Source organism: Ictidomys tridecemlineatus, chromosome 2 (genome assembly GCF_052094955.1).
Source record: "Ictidomys tridecemlineatus isolate mIctTri1 chromosome 2, mIctTri1.hap1, whole genome shotgun sequence".
NCBI lineage: Eukaryota > Metazoa > Chordata > Mammalia > Rodentia > Sciuridae > Ictidomys > Ictidomys tridecemlineatus.
The window spans coordinates 16,791,685-16,805,991 of record NC_135478.1 but is presented as its reverse complement, the minus strand read 5'-3'; the positions used below and the strand labels follow the sequence as shown (position 1 = coordinate 16,805,991).

Genomic DNA, 14,307 nt, shown 5'->3' with positions numbered 1-14,307 from the left:
AATTTCTACTTTCTTTTCCTTCATTCCTTCTCATATTTTAGACTGTCCGTCTGTGACTGCTATCCTTTCAGCCTGAAGACATCCTTAAGAATTTTGTTGTTGTTGTTTTTAAAGGCCAAAGCTTACTTGTTTCATTAAAAAAAAAGTTTGATAATACTCAAACCATACAATTCACTTGCTTAAAGTGTGTAATTCAACAGGTTCTAGCATATTCAGAGATTTATGCAACCATTATCACACTTTTAGAACATTTTCATTATCCTAAAGTAGATTTTGTTAGTGAAGAGAGTCTGCTGGTGACACAACCCTTGGCTTTGTCTGTCTAAATGCATCTTGTAAGACACTTCTCTGGGTATGGTTGGTGATCTTCTTTCATTTTTGTTAACAGGAAGTGTCATGAGCGTGAATACTGGTTGTAGCTGAACATTGGCTTGAAAGACACATCTGTGCTCTTTGATTTTAAGATCTATTTTTGTTTTTTTTGTTCTACAATTTTATTATGATGAAACTACAGATATGGTAGTTTAAAATATGTCAAATACTTAGACTGTCCTCCCTTCAAGAGGTGGGAACCAGAGCTGGAGTGTGGCTCAGTAGAAGAGTATGTACAGAGCATGTACCAAGTCCCCTGGGTTCCATCCTCAGCACTGCTGGAAAAAAAGAGAGGGGGGAGGGGGAGGAAGGGAGACAGAGACTTAATTCTCACTTCAAGTATGGGCTGGACATAGTGACTTACTTCTAACAAACAGGATGTAGCTGAATTCACTTCTAATATGGGTCATAGTGAGGCTCCAAAGCTCCCTTCTGTTTTCTCCCTTGATCTCCACTCTGGGAAAGTCAGCTGTGGTGTCAAAAGAACACTTAGCAAACCCTCTGGAGAGGCCCATGTGGCACGAAATTGAGGCCACCAGTCCAAAGCTATGTGAGTGAGCTGCTAGGGAAGCACAACCTCTAGCACCAGTCCAGCGTTCAGACGCCAAGACCACATAAGAGACCCCAAGCTAGAACTGCTCAGCAAGGCCACTACTGTGGGAGTAAATATTTATTTTAAGACACTGAATTTTGCAGTAATCTGTATGTAGCAATTGATGATTAATACAGGTACAAAAATTTTTAAGTAAACTTGCTGAGTTAGAATAAATATACAAGTAAACACAACGAATATTCATAAAGTAAAAATACCTGATTAATCACCGTTCAAATCAAGAACATGTGAATATAGTTTTGTTTCTTTTTATTGTCCTGCTTGAGATTTGTTGGTCTTCTGGAATCTGTGGATTAGTAATTTTCAAAGGCTCTAGAAAGTTCTCACTCGTTGTTTCCAATTTTGTCTCTGCTCCACTTTTGTGGGTTTCTTCTCTCTGAACTCCAATCCCATGTTATGCTGGATCTTCTCACTTTATTCTCCATGTCTCTCAGCCTCTTGTTTCATATTACTGATCTTTTTATCTTGCTGGGCTGCATTCTGGAAAACTCCAAATCCATGATACTAGAAGCAGATGTGGTTGGCCACTGCTCCTTCAACTACCTTCTTTTTCTGATTTTCTTTTCCTGAAACCTCTGTCGGCTATAAAACATCCATCAGTATAGCAAGGTTCTCAATCTGCCTCTATGTTACCTCTTTACTTCCCATTGTTACCTTCAATCTATCTCCTTAGCTTTACCTTCCAATTTATTAATCGCTTTTTTGACTACAAGTTACAATTTAGTTCTCCTAGGAAGTTCACTTTATTATTAATTTTTATAATAATGGATATTAAACTGAGGGGTGCTCTACCAGGGAGCTACATCCCCAGACCTCTTATTTTTTATTTTGAGACAAGGTCTCATTAAGTTCCCCAGACTAGCCTCCAACTTGTGATCCTCCTGCTTCAGTCCACCAAGTAGCATAGATCACAGGCACATGCCACCACACCTAGCCTGGATTCTTATTTTAATATCCACTTTCTTCATTTCCAAGATTTCTAGTCAGTTACATTTAATGCCTGTTCTTGACTTACTGGGGTCCTCCTTTATCTCTCTGTTGATACAGCAAATGCTTTTAGGATATAACTTTTATCCATTTCCTGGGATATAAATCCTCCCACTTTTGGGGTTGTTGACTATTCTTTAAGGCACTGCATTGTCTCATGTGTTTTGTCTTTTACTTTCTTTCTTTTAAAATTTTTTTCTTTGGTAATGGAGATTAAACCCAGGGACACTCTCCCTACCACTGAGTATCCCCTTCACTTTTCATTTTTTATTTTGAGGAGTCTCACTAAGTAGCTGAGGCTAGTCTTGAATTTGTGATCCTCTTGTTTCAGCCTCCCAAGCTGCTGGGATTACAGATGTGCTACTGAGACTGGCTATTTTTGTTGAATGTTTGTCATGCATGGCAGGTTTTGTTTTTCTTTCCTTATATAAGGGTAGTTTTTCTGTCAGGGAACCTAGAGTCAAAAACTCAGAAGCATCCTGTTCATCAGCTCTCTGGGTTCTCATGTTGTGGAATGACCCAACTCCTATTTCAGAACTGGTGCTGAGTGGGAGCTCAGTTCCCAGCCACCAGATGTCTGAGTCCTTCCACTACCATAGACAAGCATCCTGTTTCCAAATGCAATCCCAGGAGGTGTGGGGAGTCTTGTCACCCTTTTTCTTAGGAAAGAAAGGCCAGATCCAATCCTGACAACTACAGGCATGTTTCATCCCTGTAACTTGTGGGAATCAAGAGTCCTGGCTTTGGTCTTGTTGCACTGCTCAGTGAAGGAACTGGCCACCTACCCCTTCAGCCCTTGCTCTTAGCTGCATATTTTTATTTTCTTCTACACAGGAATTACCTTCTGAGAGTAGAAGCACAATTTTAATTTAAAGAATTTTACTTATTGTATGGGTGTGCTGGTCTGTGTGTTTACACACACACCCTACCTCCATGACCCAAGTCCTCAGCACTGTCTGCCAGAGCTGGGCCACTGTGTATCTGGAATGCAGCATAAAGAGAAGAAGCCACACTAGATGATTTAGAGCAGGAGCAGGAGGCTCAAGGGAAGCTCTTAGGAAACTCAAGGGTGCAACAACCCTAGAGGCGAGGTAGTTTCAGTTGGCTACTGGTACCTGGAGTCTGAACTGATGTGGCCAGGCAGTTCTAACTAAGAGCTCCCAGCAGTGGCAACAGGCCTCAAGCCAAGACCTCAGGGCCCAAGATCACACCTGAACCCAGCCTACCACATCACAGTCCCTAGAAGAATGGATCTTCTCACTCATATAGGGCCCTGTCCTAGGGAGAGCCATGGTTTAACTTTGTTAGAGCAGGGAGAGAAGCTGCTGAGGGCTGGGCAGAGTAAGGGAAATTAGTGCTGGGCCTTAAACATGGAGTGGCCCTGCATGGAAATTTATAGGGCTCAATCTCATCCTTCTCTTTCTCACACTTTGAAGGGACCTATAGAAATTAGGGAGGGAGCCTCTCCAGCCATACTGCAAACTATTGCAAGGCCTCGGCCTTGGGAAGTCTTAGAAGAACTCTCGGACCCTGTCTCTGTCATCCAGGGGTTTTAAGAAGACACCACTGACCATAGCCTGGGCCAGGCCTTGGACCCACAAGGTCAACCCCAGGTCTTTCTCACGTAGCCCTCTCCATAAGTCCAGCTGGACACAGGGGTAATTCATATCAAGTGCCACCTCTGAGGCCACCATGTATTAGAGTCCAAACCTACAGTACCACAGGACCCAAGAAACATTTGACAGGTTTCTACCATATAAAGGGGTTTACTTGTCTCTATTTACAGACATTTTCTAAAAGTTTGGAATACATACATATGTACAAACATAGGCATGTCCCACAGCAGTTGCTGGCTCTGTCCTATTCCAGTGGTAGGAACCCTCAGGAGACAAGGAGCTGGCGACATCCCATGGAGGTTTGGACTCGATGGGGCTGATCAGTTCTGAGGAAGACCTGGATGTGATGGTAACCCAGCCCCCACCCCTGCCCAAGAGCATCCACCTGCAGGACACCTGGTGGGCAGATGGGGTACAAGGCACACTTCAGTCAGAATCACAGGCCTCTTGTTCAGTGGTGGCATCCACTGCAGAAGCCAGGTTGTCCTCCTGGCCTTTCAGCCTCTCACCTGGAGGAAGGAAAGATAGGCAAGGGTAAAGGCTTCTGTGCTTGGGCTGCCACCCAGAGGGTAGGACCCGGTCTGCCAGGGCTGCACTTACGGATCAGCTCGGCGATGGCCCTCTGGGTACGCTTTTCAAGCTTTTCTAGCTTCTTGGCCACGTCTCTCTTGAGGTCCCTGGAGCAGGAGGTGAGAAAGCGGGGAGGCTGATGACAGGCTGGTATGGCTCTGGGCCCTCACCCCTCCTGTAGCTCTCTGGCATAAGGAATCACATTCAGTTGCCTGAGGGGACTTCCCTGGAGAGCAGACCAAGATGTTCCCTTCTATTCCTCCCTGTGCCTTTGAAACTCATTTACTCATCATTCTCTGTCCCACTGACGTGGGGGGACTAGTGACAAGGGATGGAGCCAGGGGTGGATGTTTCCTTAGGGATCCTCTAGGTCCTGTGGTTGCCATCAAGAAGTGACTTGCTCTGGCTGCTGTGGGCCCTGCTCCTCCCCTAGCAGCAGGTGACCGACTCCTCACCCGAACTCAGCCAGCTCTCTTGCACTCCATCCCATTTCACAGATGAGGAAAGTAGGGCCAGAGGGAAACAGGGATAAGACACCTGTGTCTGCTCTTCTTTCCATCCCCTCTACCCGGTAGTCTCCTGAATGGGAAGATTGGTCTTGCTCAAATGGCACCTTTTGGAGCAGGGTGGGCCCTTACCCATTCAGAACAGCTTCCTGAGGGGACTTCTGTTCTCCTACCTAAGACCCTCTTTAATTTAATGATCTTTCCCATCATTCTTGCTTCTCAGTACTTATTTCCCACTAATTATCTTGTGTGGTTGTGTCTGCAATGTCTGCCCCCTGTTGGGAGGGTAGGTAGGGCTCAGCCTAAGGACAAGGCCCGGCAACAACGTCCAACAGTGGGTCTGTACCAGGCTGTATGAACAACACTCACCAGTCAGGCTTCCGGGGTGCCAGGTTGGCCAGGTCCTGGGGAGGGAGGAAACACTCATCAGGGTTGGAGGCTCACGCAATTCCAGGGGGAGAGGGAAGATGGGGTCTAGAGTTAGAGAAATGGGAAAAAGGAAAGGAGGAAGTAGTGGGGACAAGGAGAGTTGGGTTGTGGAAAGGGAAAAAAGAAATGAAGAGGAAGAAGGGGGACAGATGGAAGGAAAGTGGGACATAGGAGCAGCAAGGTTTTAGGCACCCACCACTTCTTCAATGACGGGCTCTGGCTTGGCAGCCTCCAGCTGTTCCTTCACCTTCTCTTCCACTAGAGGGTGCAAGACAACAAGATGAGACTGTTGGAGTGGCGCTGTCACCAAGCATGATGCCTGGACACATCAGAGGAGACAAAGGCTTCTTGCTCCCTCCCCTCCCCTGAGCCCCCAACACTCCAGAGGTAAAGCCCCTGTAAAGGCAGCTCTGGAGGGGTGGCCTGGACTTGCCAGGATGAGGCCAATTACCATGGGGTGAGAAAGGGCAGGCAGGAGGCTGCTGGCTAGAATTATCAGGGTCTAGATCTCCAATCAGGAAGCACGGATGCTAATCTTGACTTCAGTCTCTCCACTGTGAGTGGGCAGACTGCCTGGATATGTAGAAAGTATGTTTTTGTGAAGGGTCCTGCTTTCCCCATAACCCCGGGGCTCCTGGACTCTGAGGGTGTCCTCTGGATCTTGGCCTGGCCTGGCCAGAGCCACGGGTGGCTTTTCTTCCCATTCCGTCTCATATGTGTGCTGACAAACACCCCTGGCTCCACCAAGCTGCTGCTAGCAAAGTAGGCCCTGGATGGTCCCCTCTGGGAACAGAAGTCAGCATACTAACAACAATGGGCTCTGTAGGCTGCCTCCAGCCCCATCATCAGAAGCCCCATAAATGGCCTCTCTGCTCTTCTGCTTCATCATCCTCCAGCCACTGATAGGAGTCTAAAGTGGCCTCCTGATCCTGAGGCATGGAGTCAGTTCCTTGTGCTTTCTTCTGTTCTGCCTTTTGGCTCCCTGCCCTGACCCTGCCACTGCCCCAACATGTGGGGCCCCAAATCACGGAGCAAATCTCCTGGGAAGAGTCTAGAGCTCAGGGAGGTAGGGATGGAAGCAGACTTGGAGTGAATGAATGGGAAATACTTGACCTTTTTATAACTATATCTATTAATTCATTACTTGTACAATTAAAAGTTGATAACAAAAATAAAGAATAAAATCTGACTCCAAGGCAGGACTGGCACTCTGTGGCATGTGCATGTGGATGACCAGAAGCTCCTGGTTGCTGTGCTGGGATGTTCCCATCCTCTGAGTTGCTGGCCTGCTGCTAGGATGCCTGATGGTTGGCCCCTCCTCAGGGCTCACAGGACTCATCACCTGCCTGCTACATCCAAGCACCCAGGGCCACTTCTACTTCTCATCCCAGGAGTCCCAAGAGTCTGCAACCCCTCTGGGCCCTCCCACAGGTCCCTAGCAAGCAACAGAGGACTCTGGAGACCCAACTCCTGCCTGGCACTGCCTATTATCCTTTAAAGGAGGGCAACACCTGCTAAGGACAGTGTCACAGTGCAGAGCTGGAGAGAGGACGCTCACCTACCTGCCACTGGTTTGGCCTGGGGCACCCTCCTCCTCTTCAGGTCCTCATCCTCTGGGACATAATTCCGCAGCCTGAGCTCCCTACAAGAGTAGAGAGAAAAAGCAGCTGAGACAAGTGTGAGACAGCCTCACTGACCTCACATGACTTGCAAGTCAAAATGTGACAGATCCATGCAGGCTGTCTACTTCCTGGATTTCCTATGATCCTAGAGATGGCCGGGTGAAGAGGGAAATCACAGGATTGAATCATCATTGGGGAAGGTCCCTCAGCCCCTCATGTGCCACTCAGCAGCTGGACTGGCTGCTCTGCAAAGGCCCTGCCTGCCTGTAGGAGGAGTGTTCTCCAGAGCTGGGCCAGGATGTTGGTGAGCAGTCACTGGCTTTGTCTCTGGCATTATCTCATTTGACAGTTAAGGGAACCGAGAAGCAGAGACTATCACTATCACTATCATGAGACTATCACTATCATGAGATCACATAACAGAGATAGCACTATGAGACCTTGAGACCAAGGCTAAGCATGACTTCCAGCCAGAGCTCTGGAGCTAAGTTACTCCTAAAAGAGTAGTACCCCCAAGCCTGGCCCCCTCTTCAGAGCCTTTGTGTCCTGGGCCAAAGTCACATAGTCCTTCAATCATTAGTAGACAGGGTCTGGGTGCGCTGGGCCAAAGGCACATGGCAGTGAGTGACAAGTGCAAGTCGCATTTCCAGAGGAGTGTGAATGTGTAAGAATTCTAGGAGGAGGTGACATCTAGGCCTGAGGCTATGGAGGACAGGGAAAAGGCACAAAATACACAAGAGGCTGACCCCTCCCTCTACAATGTGGGGAATGGCTTGTGAAGGCTGTGGGAACAGGTGTGAACACATGCAACACTGGGCAAGCCACAATCTGCCTGGACAGTCCTGAGACCTGAGCTGCACCAGTCTTCAGAATGCTCCCAGGACAGGCCACAAGTCTTGTGAGGAGGAGGACACCCTAGGCCAGAATCACAGAGGGAGTTGCGGCCAGCACTGTCATTTTTTGTCCTCGTCTCAGTCTCCTCAAAGAGGGTGGGTTGTTCCAGGAGTTCACTGGAGGCCTCTCTGGCTCATCAAACCCCAAACACACATGCACAGACTGAAGGGGGGCCCTTGATTATTCTGCAGGACAGTAAGCTAAGTGCTCCTGGGGCTGCTAGGATTCATAAAGCAAGAAAAAACCTGGATATACCTCTAGTTGCTGGGAGGTGCAGAAGTAGCACCCCACCCTCTTTACCTCTCTTAGGTCCTTGACCACTGGCCCTTCAGAAGGTCCTGGGAAGGAAACCATTTCTCAAAGGAGGCCTCTCATAGTTCATCCCTTATAAGCCTTCTGTCTGGGCCAGGCAAGGGTGCCTCTCTCAACCCCCGGAGGGAAGGCAAACTTTTCCAAAGCCAGAGGCGAGGTAGCTGATGGCTAAGGCCACACAGCCACACTAACAAGCAAGTGACAATACTCTGAACTTGGATCTCTACGTGGGAGATGCAGAAGGTCCAAGGGGCTCAGGGCCTGGGGCTGCACTGAACCTCTGCGCAGAGAGTGAGAGGAGACAATGGCCCTGTATGGACAAAGTCCACCTCACATAATACTCCTAAAGTCTGCTTTTTCCAAGGAGCAGGGATGCCCCACCCTGCCTCAGGCAAAGGGGTAAACCTCAGGTCACTGAGGCACTGAGAAAGTGGGGCATGATTTGGTGCAATGACTTTTGTCCAAAACAGGGTGGGGAGAAAAGAGGAAGAGAAACTAACTGGGTGTGGGAAGAAAACTGCAGGGATTACTAAGAAAAAAAAAAAAAAAAGAAAGAAAGAAAAAACTGGTTCCAAGGTTCTGTGAGAAATCAGTAGCAGAAAAGTCCAGCAGTGACAAGTACCCAGGCCTCTAGCCCCACTCTGCTGCCCATGGCTTCAGAAGATTAGCTGGAAGTGGGGAGGGAGGACCCAGCAGCACAAACATGGAGGCCAGAGCAGGAGAGGCAGCCTGCTGCTCAACACCCGCCTCGGCCCCTAGAGCTGAGTACTGGTTAAGCTGTCAAGGACACCTGCATCCCCATCTCTGTGGGCCAGCCCCATCCTGGGCCTCAGTTGCCACATCTGTCAAATGGAGGCTATACTGGGTACGATCAGCTCGATCAAGCTGGGTTCAAGACGTCTCCTGACTCATTCTTTGAGAGGCAATCAAGAGTCTTCCATTCATAAAGTCCAATTAACTGTCCCTGCCTTCCTGCCAAAGGGCAGAAATCTCTGGGAAGGAAGCACTGGGTTCTGCTCAGCGATCTGGTCTTTCTAAAACAGGCCCAAGATTTAAACACTTCCACAGCAATTCAACAAATCTTACAACAGATATATTTGAAACATCTGCTTATTAGCCTTGGAGAAGCACCAAGACAACAAAGATTTCAAGGGCTGCAAACCCAGAGATAAGAGAAGTGCAGCAACATGGGCCTGATGTCCGCACCTCTTTCCCCTTGAACCATCTGTCAATTTATAAGCAGTGAATGAAAGGCTGAGTTTCCTGTAATCTCATGGGGATGAAGAGAAAAAAATTCTTTTAGGGTAGCCAAGGAACCCCGACACATCTACCCCTTCCTAAGAGCAGGGTGAAACTGAAACAGACCACCCTTCCCAAAGGCTGTGTGCCACACAGTTGGTGACACCTGCCCTTTGGCAGACAGGGTTGGTGTTGGTGAGAGGATGTTTCTCTATTGGTCCTAAAAGGGGGGCAGGGTACCTCCCCCTGTCAGAAGGTAGAAAACATCCTCTCTGGAGAAAAGTAAATTACCCAGAACCTAAAATCATTCCTAGACTTTTTTGTACACAATATCCACAATTTAATGAAATCTATGGGAAAAAAAAAAAAACACCTTCTGGAAACTAAAAATTAATCAAGTGAAAAATCTATAACTGAAAACTGTAACAAAAAATTTGAATTAAAAAAAGGGCTTAATAGCAGTTTGGATACAACTAAACAAAGAATAGAGAACTTCAAGATATGCCAGAAAATATCCAGACTGAGGCACAGAGGAATAAAGTTGGAAAATAGAGAAAAAACATGAGATATATGAAATATGACAAAAGATCTACACATTTCTAGAGCACCAGAAGTAACGTTCAGAGATATGACCGAGAAGTTTACGGAATTAATGAAAAAATCGTGTAGGATTAATGAAAGAATTAATCACCAAACCATAAAGAAAACCATGCACCCCAAAGAAAAAGCATTCGGAGGCAAATCACTGCTAAACTACTAAAAACCAAGAAAGAGAAACAAGGATACCCAATGTCCAAAGACAAAATTAAACTGACAGCTGACTTCTGAACCTAAAGTATGGAAACCTTAAGACAACAGATCTACATCTAGAAGTCTGGAAAGAAAATGCCATGACAGAATCCTAAAACTAGTTAAAAAGCCTTCAAGAGAAAGACTTCTCTAGAAAAGTTACAAGTATTAGTCATCAGAGGATCTGTTAGTCCAGAAATACTAAGGGATACTCTGGGCTGAAGGAATTAAGCTTAGGTAAAAGCAGGACGTACAGGAAGAAATGAAAAACATCAGAGAGGGGAATTATGTAGGTAAATCTAAATGGATACTGACTGTATAAAATCATAATAAACATTTGCAGGATTTAACATATAGAAACAATAGCACAAAAGGCAGAAAGAACAGCAAACAGTGTCTAAGTATTCTGAGGCCTAGCACTATATGGAAAATGGTAAAAGTACTATTACTTTTCAGGCTTTTAAGGATGTATATTGTCATCCCTATGTTAACTATTAAAAGAAAGATAAAGGAGAACATAGCAAATTAACAGAGGAGGAAATGGAATGACTAAAAATTTGAAACTAAAAAGACCAGAACTGAGATTAAAAAAAAAGGAAAGTCAAGAAACAAACAAAACAGCGAGACAGTGTTCACACAGAGCAGGCCCAGGGTACTACTGGCTGGGGGCCGGGGGCTCCCCTTCACAGGGGCTGGAACTGCCACTGCTCTTAGAGACAGGGCAGGGTATGAGCTCACGGTGCCAGCCAGACCAGGTGGCTGCCCACACCCACTCAGCAGTCACTGGCATCTGAAGTCATTCTTCTGTGGGCTACTGGAGTCAAATGCTGGTTCTGCTATCTCCACTTCAGAATGAGACTGTTGGGGGAGGAGGTGCTGAAGACCTGCATTTGCAACAGGATTTCCAGGGTTCAAATCCTGGCTTCGAATGCTTTAGAGACATGGGCAGGATCACTGGCACCCATATGGAAAACAAGGCTATTTGTCTCTCAAGAGGTTATGTGGGGGTGACAGCAGTGTCAGAGGTCTTATCTCCTAGGGGTATTACCTTCCCAAACCCACACTACTGCCCCCAGAAGGCCCTTCTCAGACCTAAAGGGCTCCACCTGCTGGGACAGGGACACAGCAGACACACATCCCAGGATGGGTCAGCCCACAGACAAAAACCTTTGTGTGTATCAGTGAATAAGCCACCTAGCACACACAGGCATAACCTGCCAAGGCCCTTCAAAACCCCTATGTAGCAGGGTTAACTGAGCAGATAGAAAGTGGGCTTTGTGTGGCCTACAGGGTGGCATGGATATACTTATTTCTGCATATTGTGTACGGATGGGCAAGGCTATCCAGGACACTCCACCAGCAGTTGAGGCCCAGCCAAAGAAAAGCCTCCTTCTTCCTTTCTCCCTACCTGCCATCCCAATCTATGTGATCCCCACAAACTTGGTGTCAGTTACTAATGAGACCTGGAAACTGGGCCAGTCAGGAGTCTGGCTTATCTTACTCATCTCTGCAGCCCTTTCTGTTCAGAGCTGGGTGCGGAGCAAACCTGGACTGAAGCCAGGGGAAGAGAAAACAATCCAACACCAAGGGCCCTTCCTATGCCTGAGGCAACGAGTAGGCAAAGTGTCACAGGAAATGTGGGATGATCCTTAGAGTCCCAGCTCTCAAGGAGCTGAAGGCAAAGTGTGGGAGAGAGCTAGGCCAGAAGAGAGCCCCTACCCTGTTCCAAGGCTACAGAGCAAACCTGGGTCCTGTGCTAAGTGCTTTGGAAGACATAGACACCACAGCCTCTTCCTGGAGTTAACTCTTTCCTAACAGAAGAACAACATACCTTGCAAACTCTGGCTATATGCCAACAAAAGAATGCCATATAGCCAAAGGGACAATATAATCTTTTTTTTTTTTTTTATACTGAGGATTAAACCCAGGGACACTTAACCACCGAACCAAATCTCCAGCCCCTTTTATTTTTGACACAGGGTCTCACCAAGTTGCTGAGACTGGCTTCAAACTTGTAATACTCCAGCCTCAGCCTCCCAAGTTGCTGAGACTGGCCTCAAACTTGTAATACTCCAGCCTCAGCCTCCCAAGTTGCTGGGTTTAGAGGAGTGCACCGCACTGGGCTAATCTTTATGAACTTATGTGGAGTGAATGCTAGGATGATATTATAGATTGAGAAAAGCCAGGTGAGGAACAATATAACATGCTATCCTGTGTACAAACAAGCCATGGAGGAGGGTTTGCATATTTCTGTACAGGTGACCTATAGAAGAATCCAAGAATCTGGCCCTAAAGATGGTCACCCAACTGGGAAGTTGAGAGTGGAGGAAGAATTTTAATACCTTTTGAATTCTCAACTACATGAATGCCTCACATACTCTAAAATAAAATAAAATGTATAAAGATGTGCTCAAATAGCTGTAGCCATTAGGTGGAGCATTATAAAACCACTAAAAATAACGTTTGCAAAGGATGGTAGTTTTTTGTTTTGTTTTCAGATGGGTTTTGCTGTTTTGTCCAGGTTTGCCTCAAACTGCTGGGTTCAAGTGATCCTCTTGCCTCAGACTCACAAATAACTAGGATTATACCATAGCACCCAGCAACACAAAGAATTATTCTGAACAAGTAACAGAAAATGCACAGGAAAACAAAATGCTGACAGTGATTATCTCAAAAGGTGATTTTTACTTGATTTTCTGTAAATTTCCAGAGTTTCTAATGTAATCAGGATTCCAACCAACCAAGTGGACAAAAGAAAACACTTCTTCACAAGGTCCTGATCCTACAGACTACTCACTTGGCCAAAGTGCTCCAGGTCACTGCTGGAACCAGTTCTATCTGCTACATATTTCAGTGCCCTTTGGGGTCCAAGGGCCAGCTTGCAGCACTGTGTACAGCCCCTCCCCAACATCCTCACCAGCCCTCTCCTGTGCACCCTGAGACTCTTGCTCTCTCCATACATGTCTTGGTGGCTATGTGTCCATCTTTCAGGCTCTGCCCTACAAGTTACTGGAGACCCAACTCCAGCACCCAGCACAGGCCAGCCTGAGGCTGAACAAAAGAATTCAGGGGACACTTGAGGAAGAGCTTTACTGGTAGTGTAGGGCTCACAGAGCTTCTTAATGACTTAGGAAGACAGCAGGACACAAGCAAAGAAGTTGTGCCCTGCAGATGCAGAGGACAGGAATGTGTATGGGATGCAGTAACCACTCCTGAGTGACTTCCACAGTCTTTATGGTAAAGCAATAGGACAATGTCCAAGTTCTTACTCTACTGAGTCTCTTCCCCCCCACCCCCCCATATCTATCTATCTGTCTATCTCTCTCTCTCTTTCGGTACTAGAGATTGAACCCAGGGATGTTTGATCACTGAGTTACATCCTCAGCCCTTTTTATTTTTTATTTTGAGATAGGGAGGGCCTTGCTAAGTTGCTGAGGCTAACCTTTAAGCTGCAATCCCTCTGCCTCAGCCTCCAGAGTTGCTGGGATTACAAGTGTGTGTGGCTCTACTGAGTCTCTCTGTAAAAGGAGGAAACCACTTCCTCAACTCTGCTTCCTCCCTAGGTGTCCTGTGCTGAGCAGGCATGGTGACCACTAAGATGTCTTCCTCAAGGTCAGCTGCAGAGGCCCCATATGTGAGCTGGCCAGGAAGTTTCAGGGGCAATCACCTATTTCTATGTGCCCCTGAAGGGAAGTGGCTGGAGAAAGGTGATGTTCTCTGTAAACTATAAAATCCAGAAGTAGAATTCTAGACTACTGAAGTGAAGGAAATTATGTATCTGACCCAACCTTATAACTGTCAAATAGGCTCATTGGGGTCTGGCCCACTTCACTCATTCATGCTTCCCATCTTTACTACTGGGCATTAGCCTCTCTTCTCTCCCCACAAATCTTGAGGTCACTGCACACTCATCTACCCTGCCATGGTCTATGTTTGGGCCACTGTGGGTACAGGAGAGAGCAGGAAGCTCAGGGTGCACGGGAGAGGGCTGGTGAGGATGTTGGGGATGGGCTGGCCCTTGGACCCCAAAGGGCACTGAAATATGTAGCAGATAGAACTGGTTCCAGCAGTGACCTGGGGCACTTTGGCCAAGTGAGTAGTCTGTAGGATCAAGGACCTTGTGAAGAAGTGTTTTCTTTTGTCCACTTGGTTGGTTGGAATCCTGATTACATTAGAAAATCTGGAAATTTACAGAAAATCAAGTAAAAATCACTTTTAGAGATAATCACTGTTACCATTTCTTTTTTATGTGCATTTTCTGTTGCTTGTTTAGAATAATCCTTTGTTTTTCTGAGCACTGTGGTGCAATCCCAGTTATTTGTGAGACTGAGGTAGGAAGATCACTTGAGCCCAGGAGA

General features: G+C 46.7%; 1 protein-coding gene across 3 annotated transcripts in view; it reads right to left on the bottom strand.

Annotated features, from left to right (window-relative positions):
• Positions 1-3,718: 3,718 nt before the first annotated feature.
• The window catches only part of Ccdc12 (coiled-coil domain containing 12), a 48,478-nt gene continuing 37,889 nt past the window's right edge, over positions 3,719-14,307 (bottom strand). For all 3 annotated transcript variants that reach the window (XM_078029352.1, XM_005332925.5, XM_040290167.2), the window contains 5 exons: positions 6,656-6,735; positions 5,290-5,351; positions 5,034-5,068; positions 4,189-4,265; positions 3,719-4,097 (listed from right to left, as the gene is read on the bottom strand). In XM_078029352.1, the coding sequence (XP_077885478.1) occupies positions 4,015-4,097; positions 4,189-4,265; positions 5,034-5,068; positions 5,290-5,351; positions 6,656-6,735 (337 nt within the window). In that variant the 3' untranslated portion in view covers positions 3,719-4,014. The remainder of the gene's footprint in view (positions 4,098-4,188; positions 4,266-5,033; positions 5,069-5,289; positions 5,352-6,655; positions 6,736-14,307) is intronic.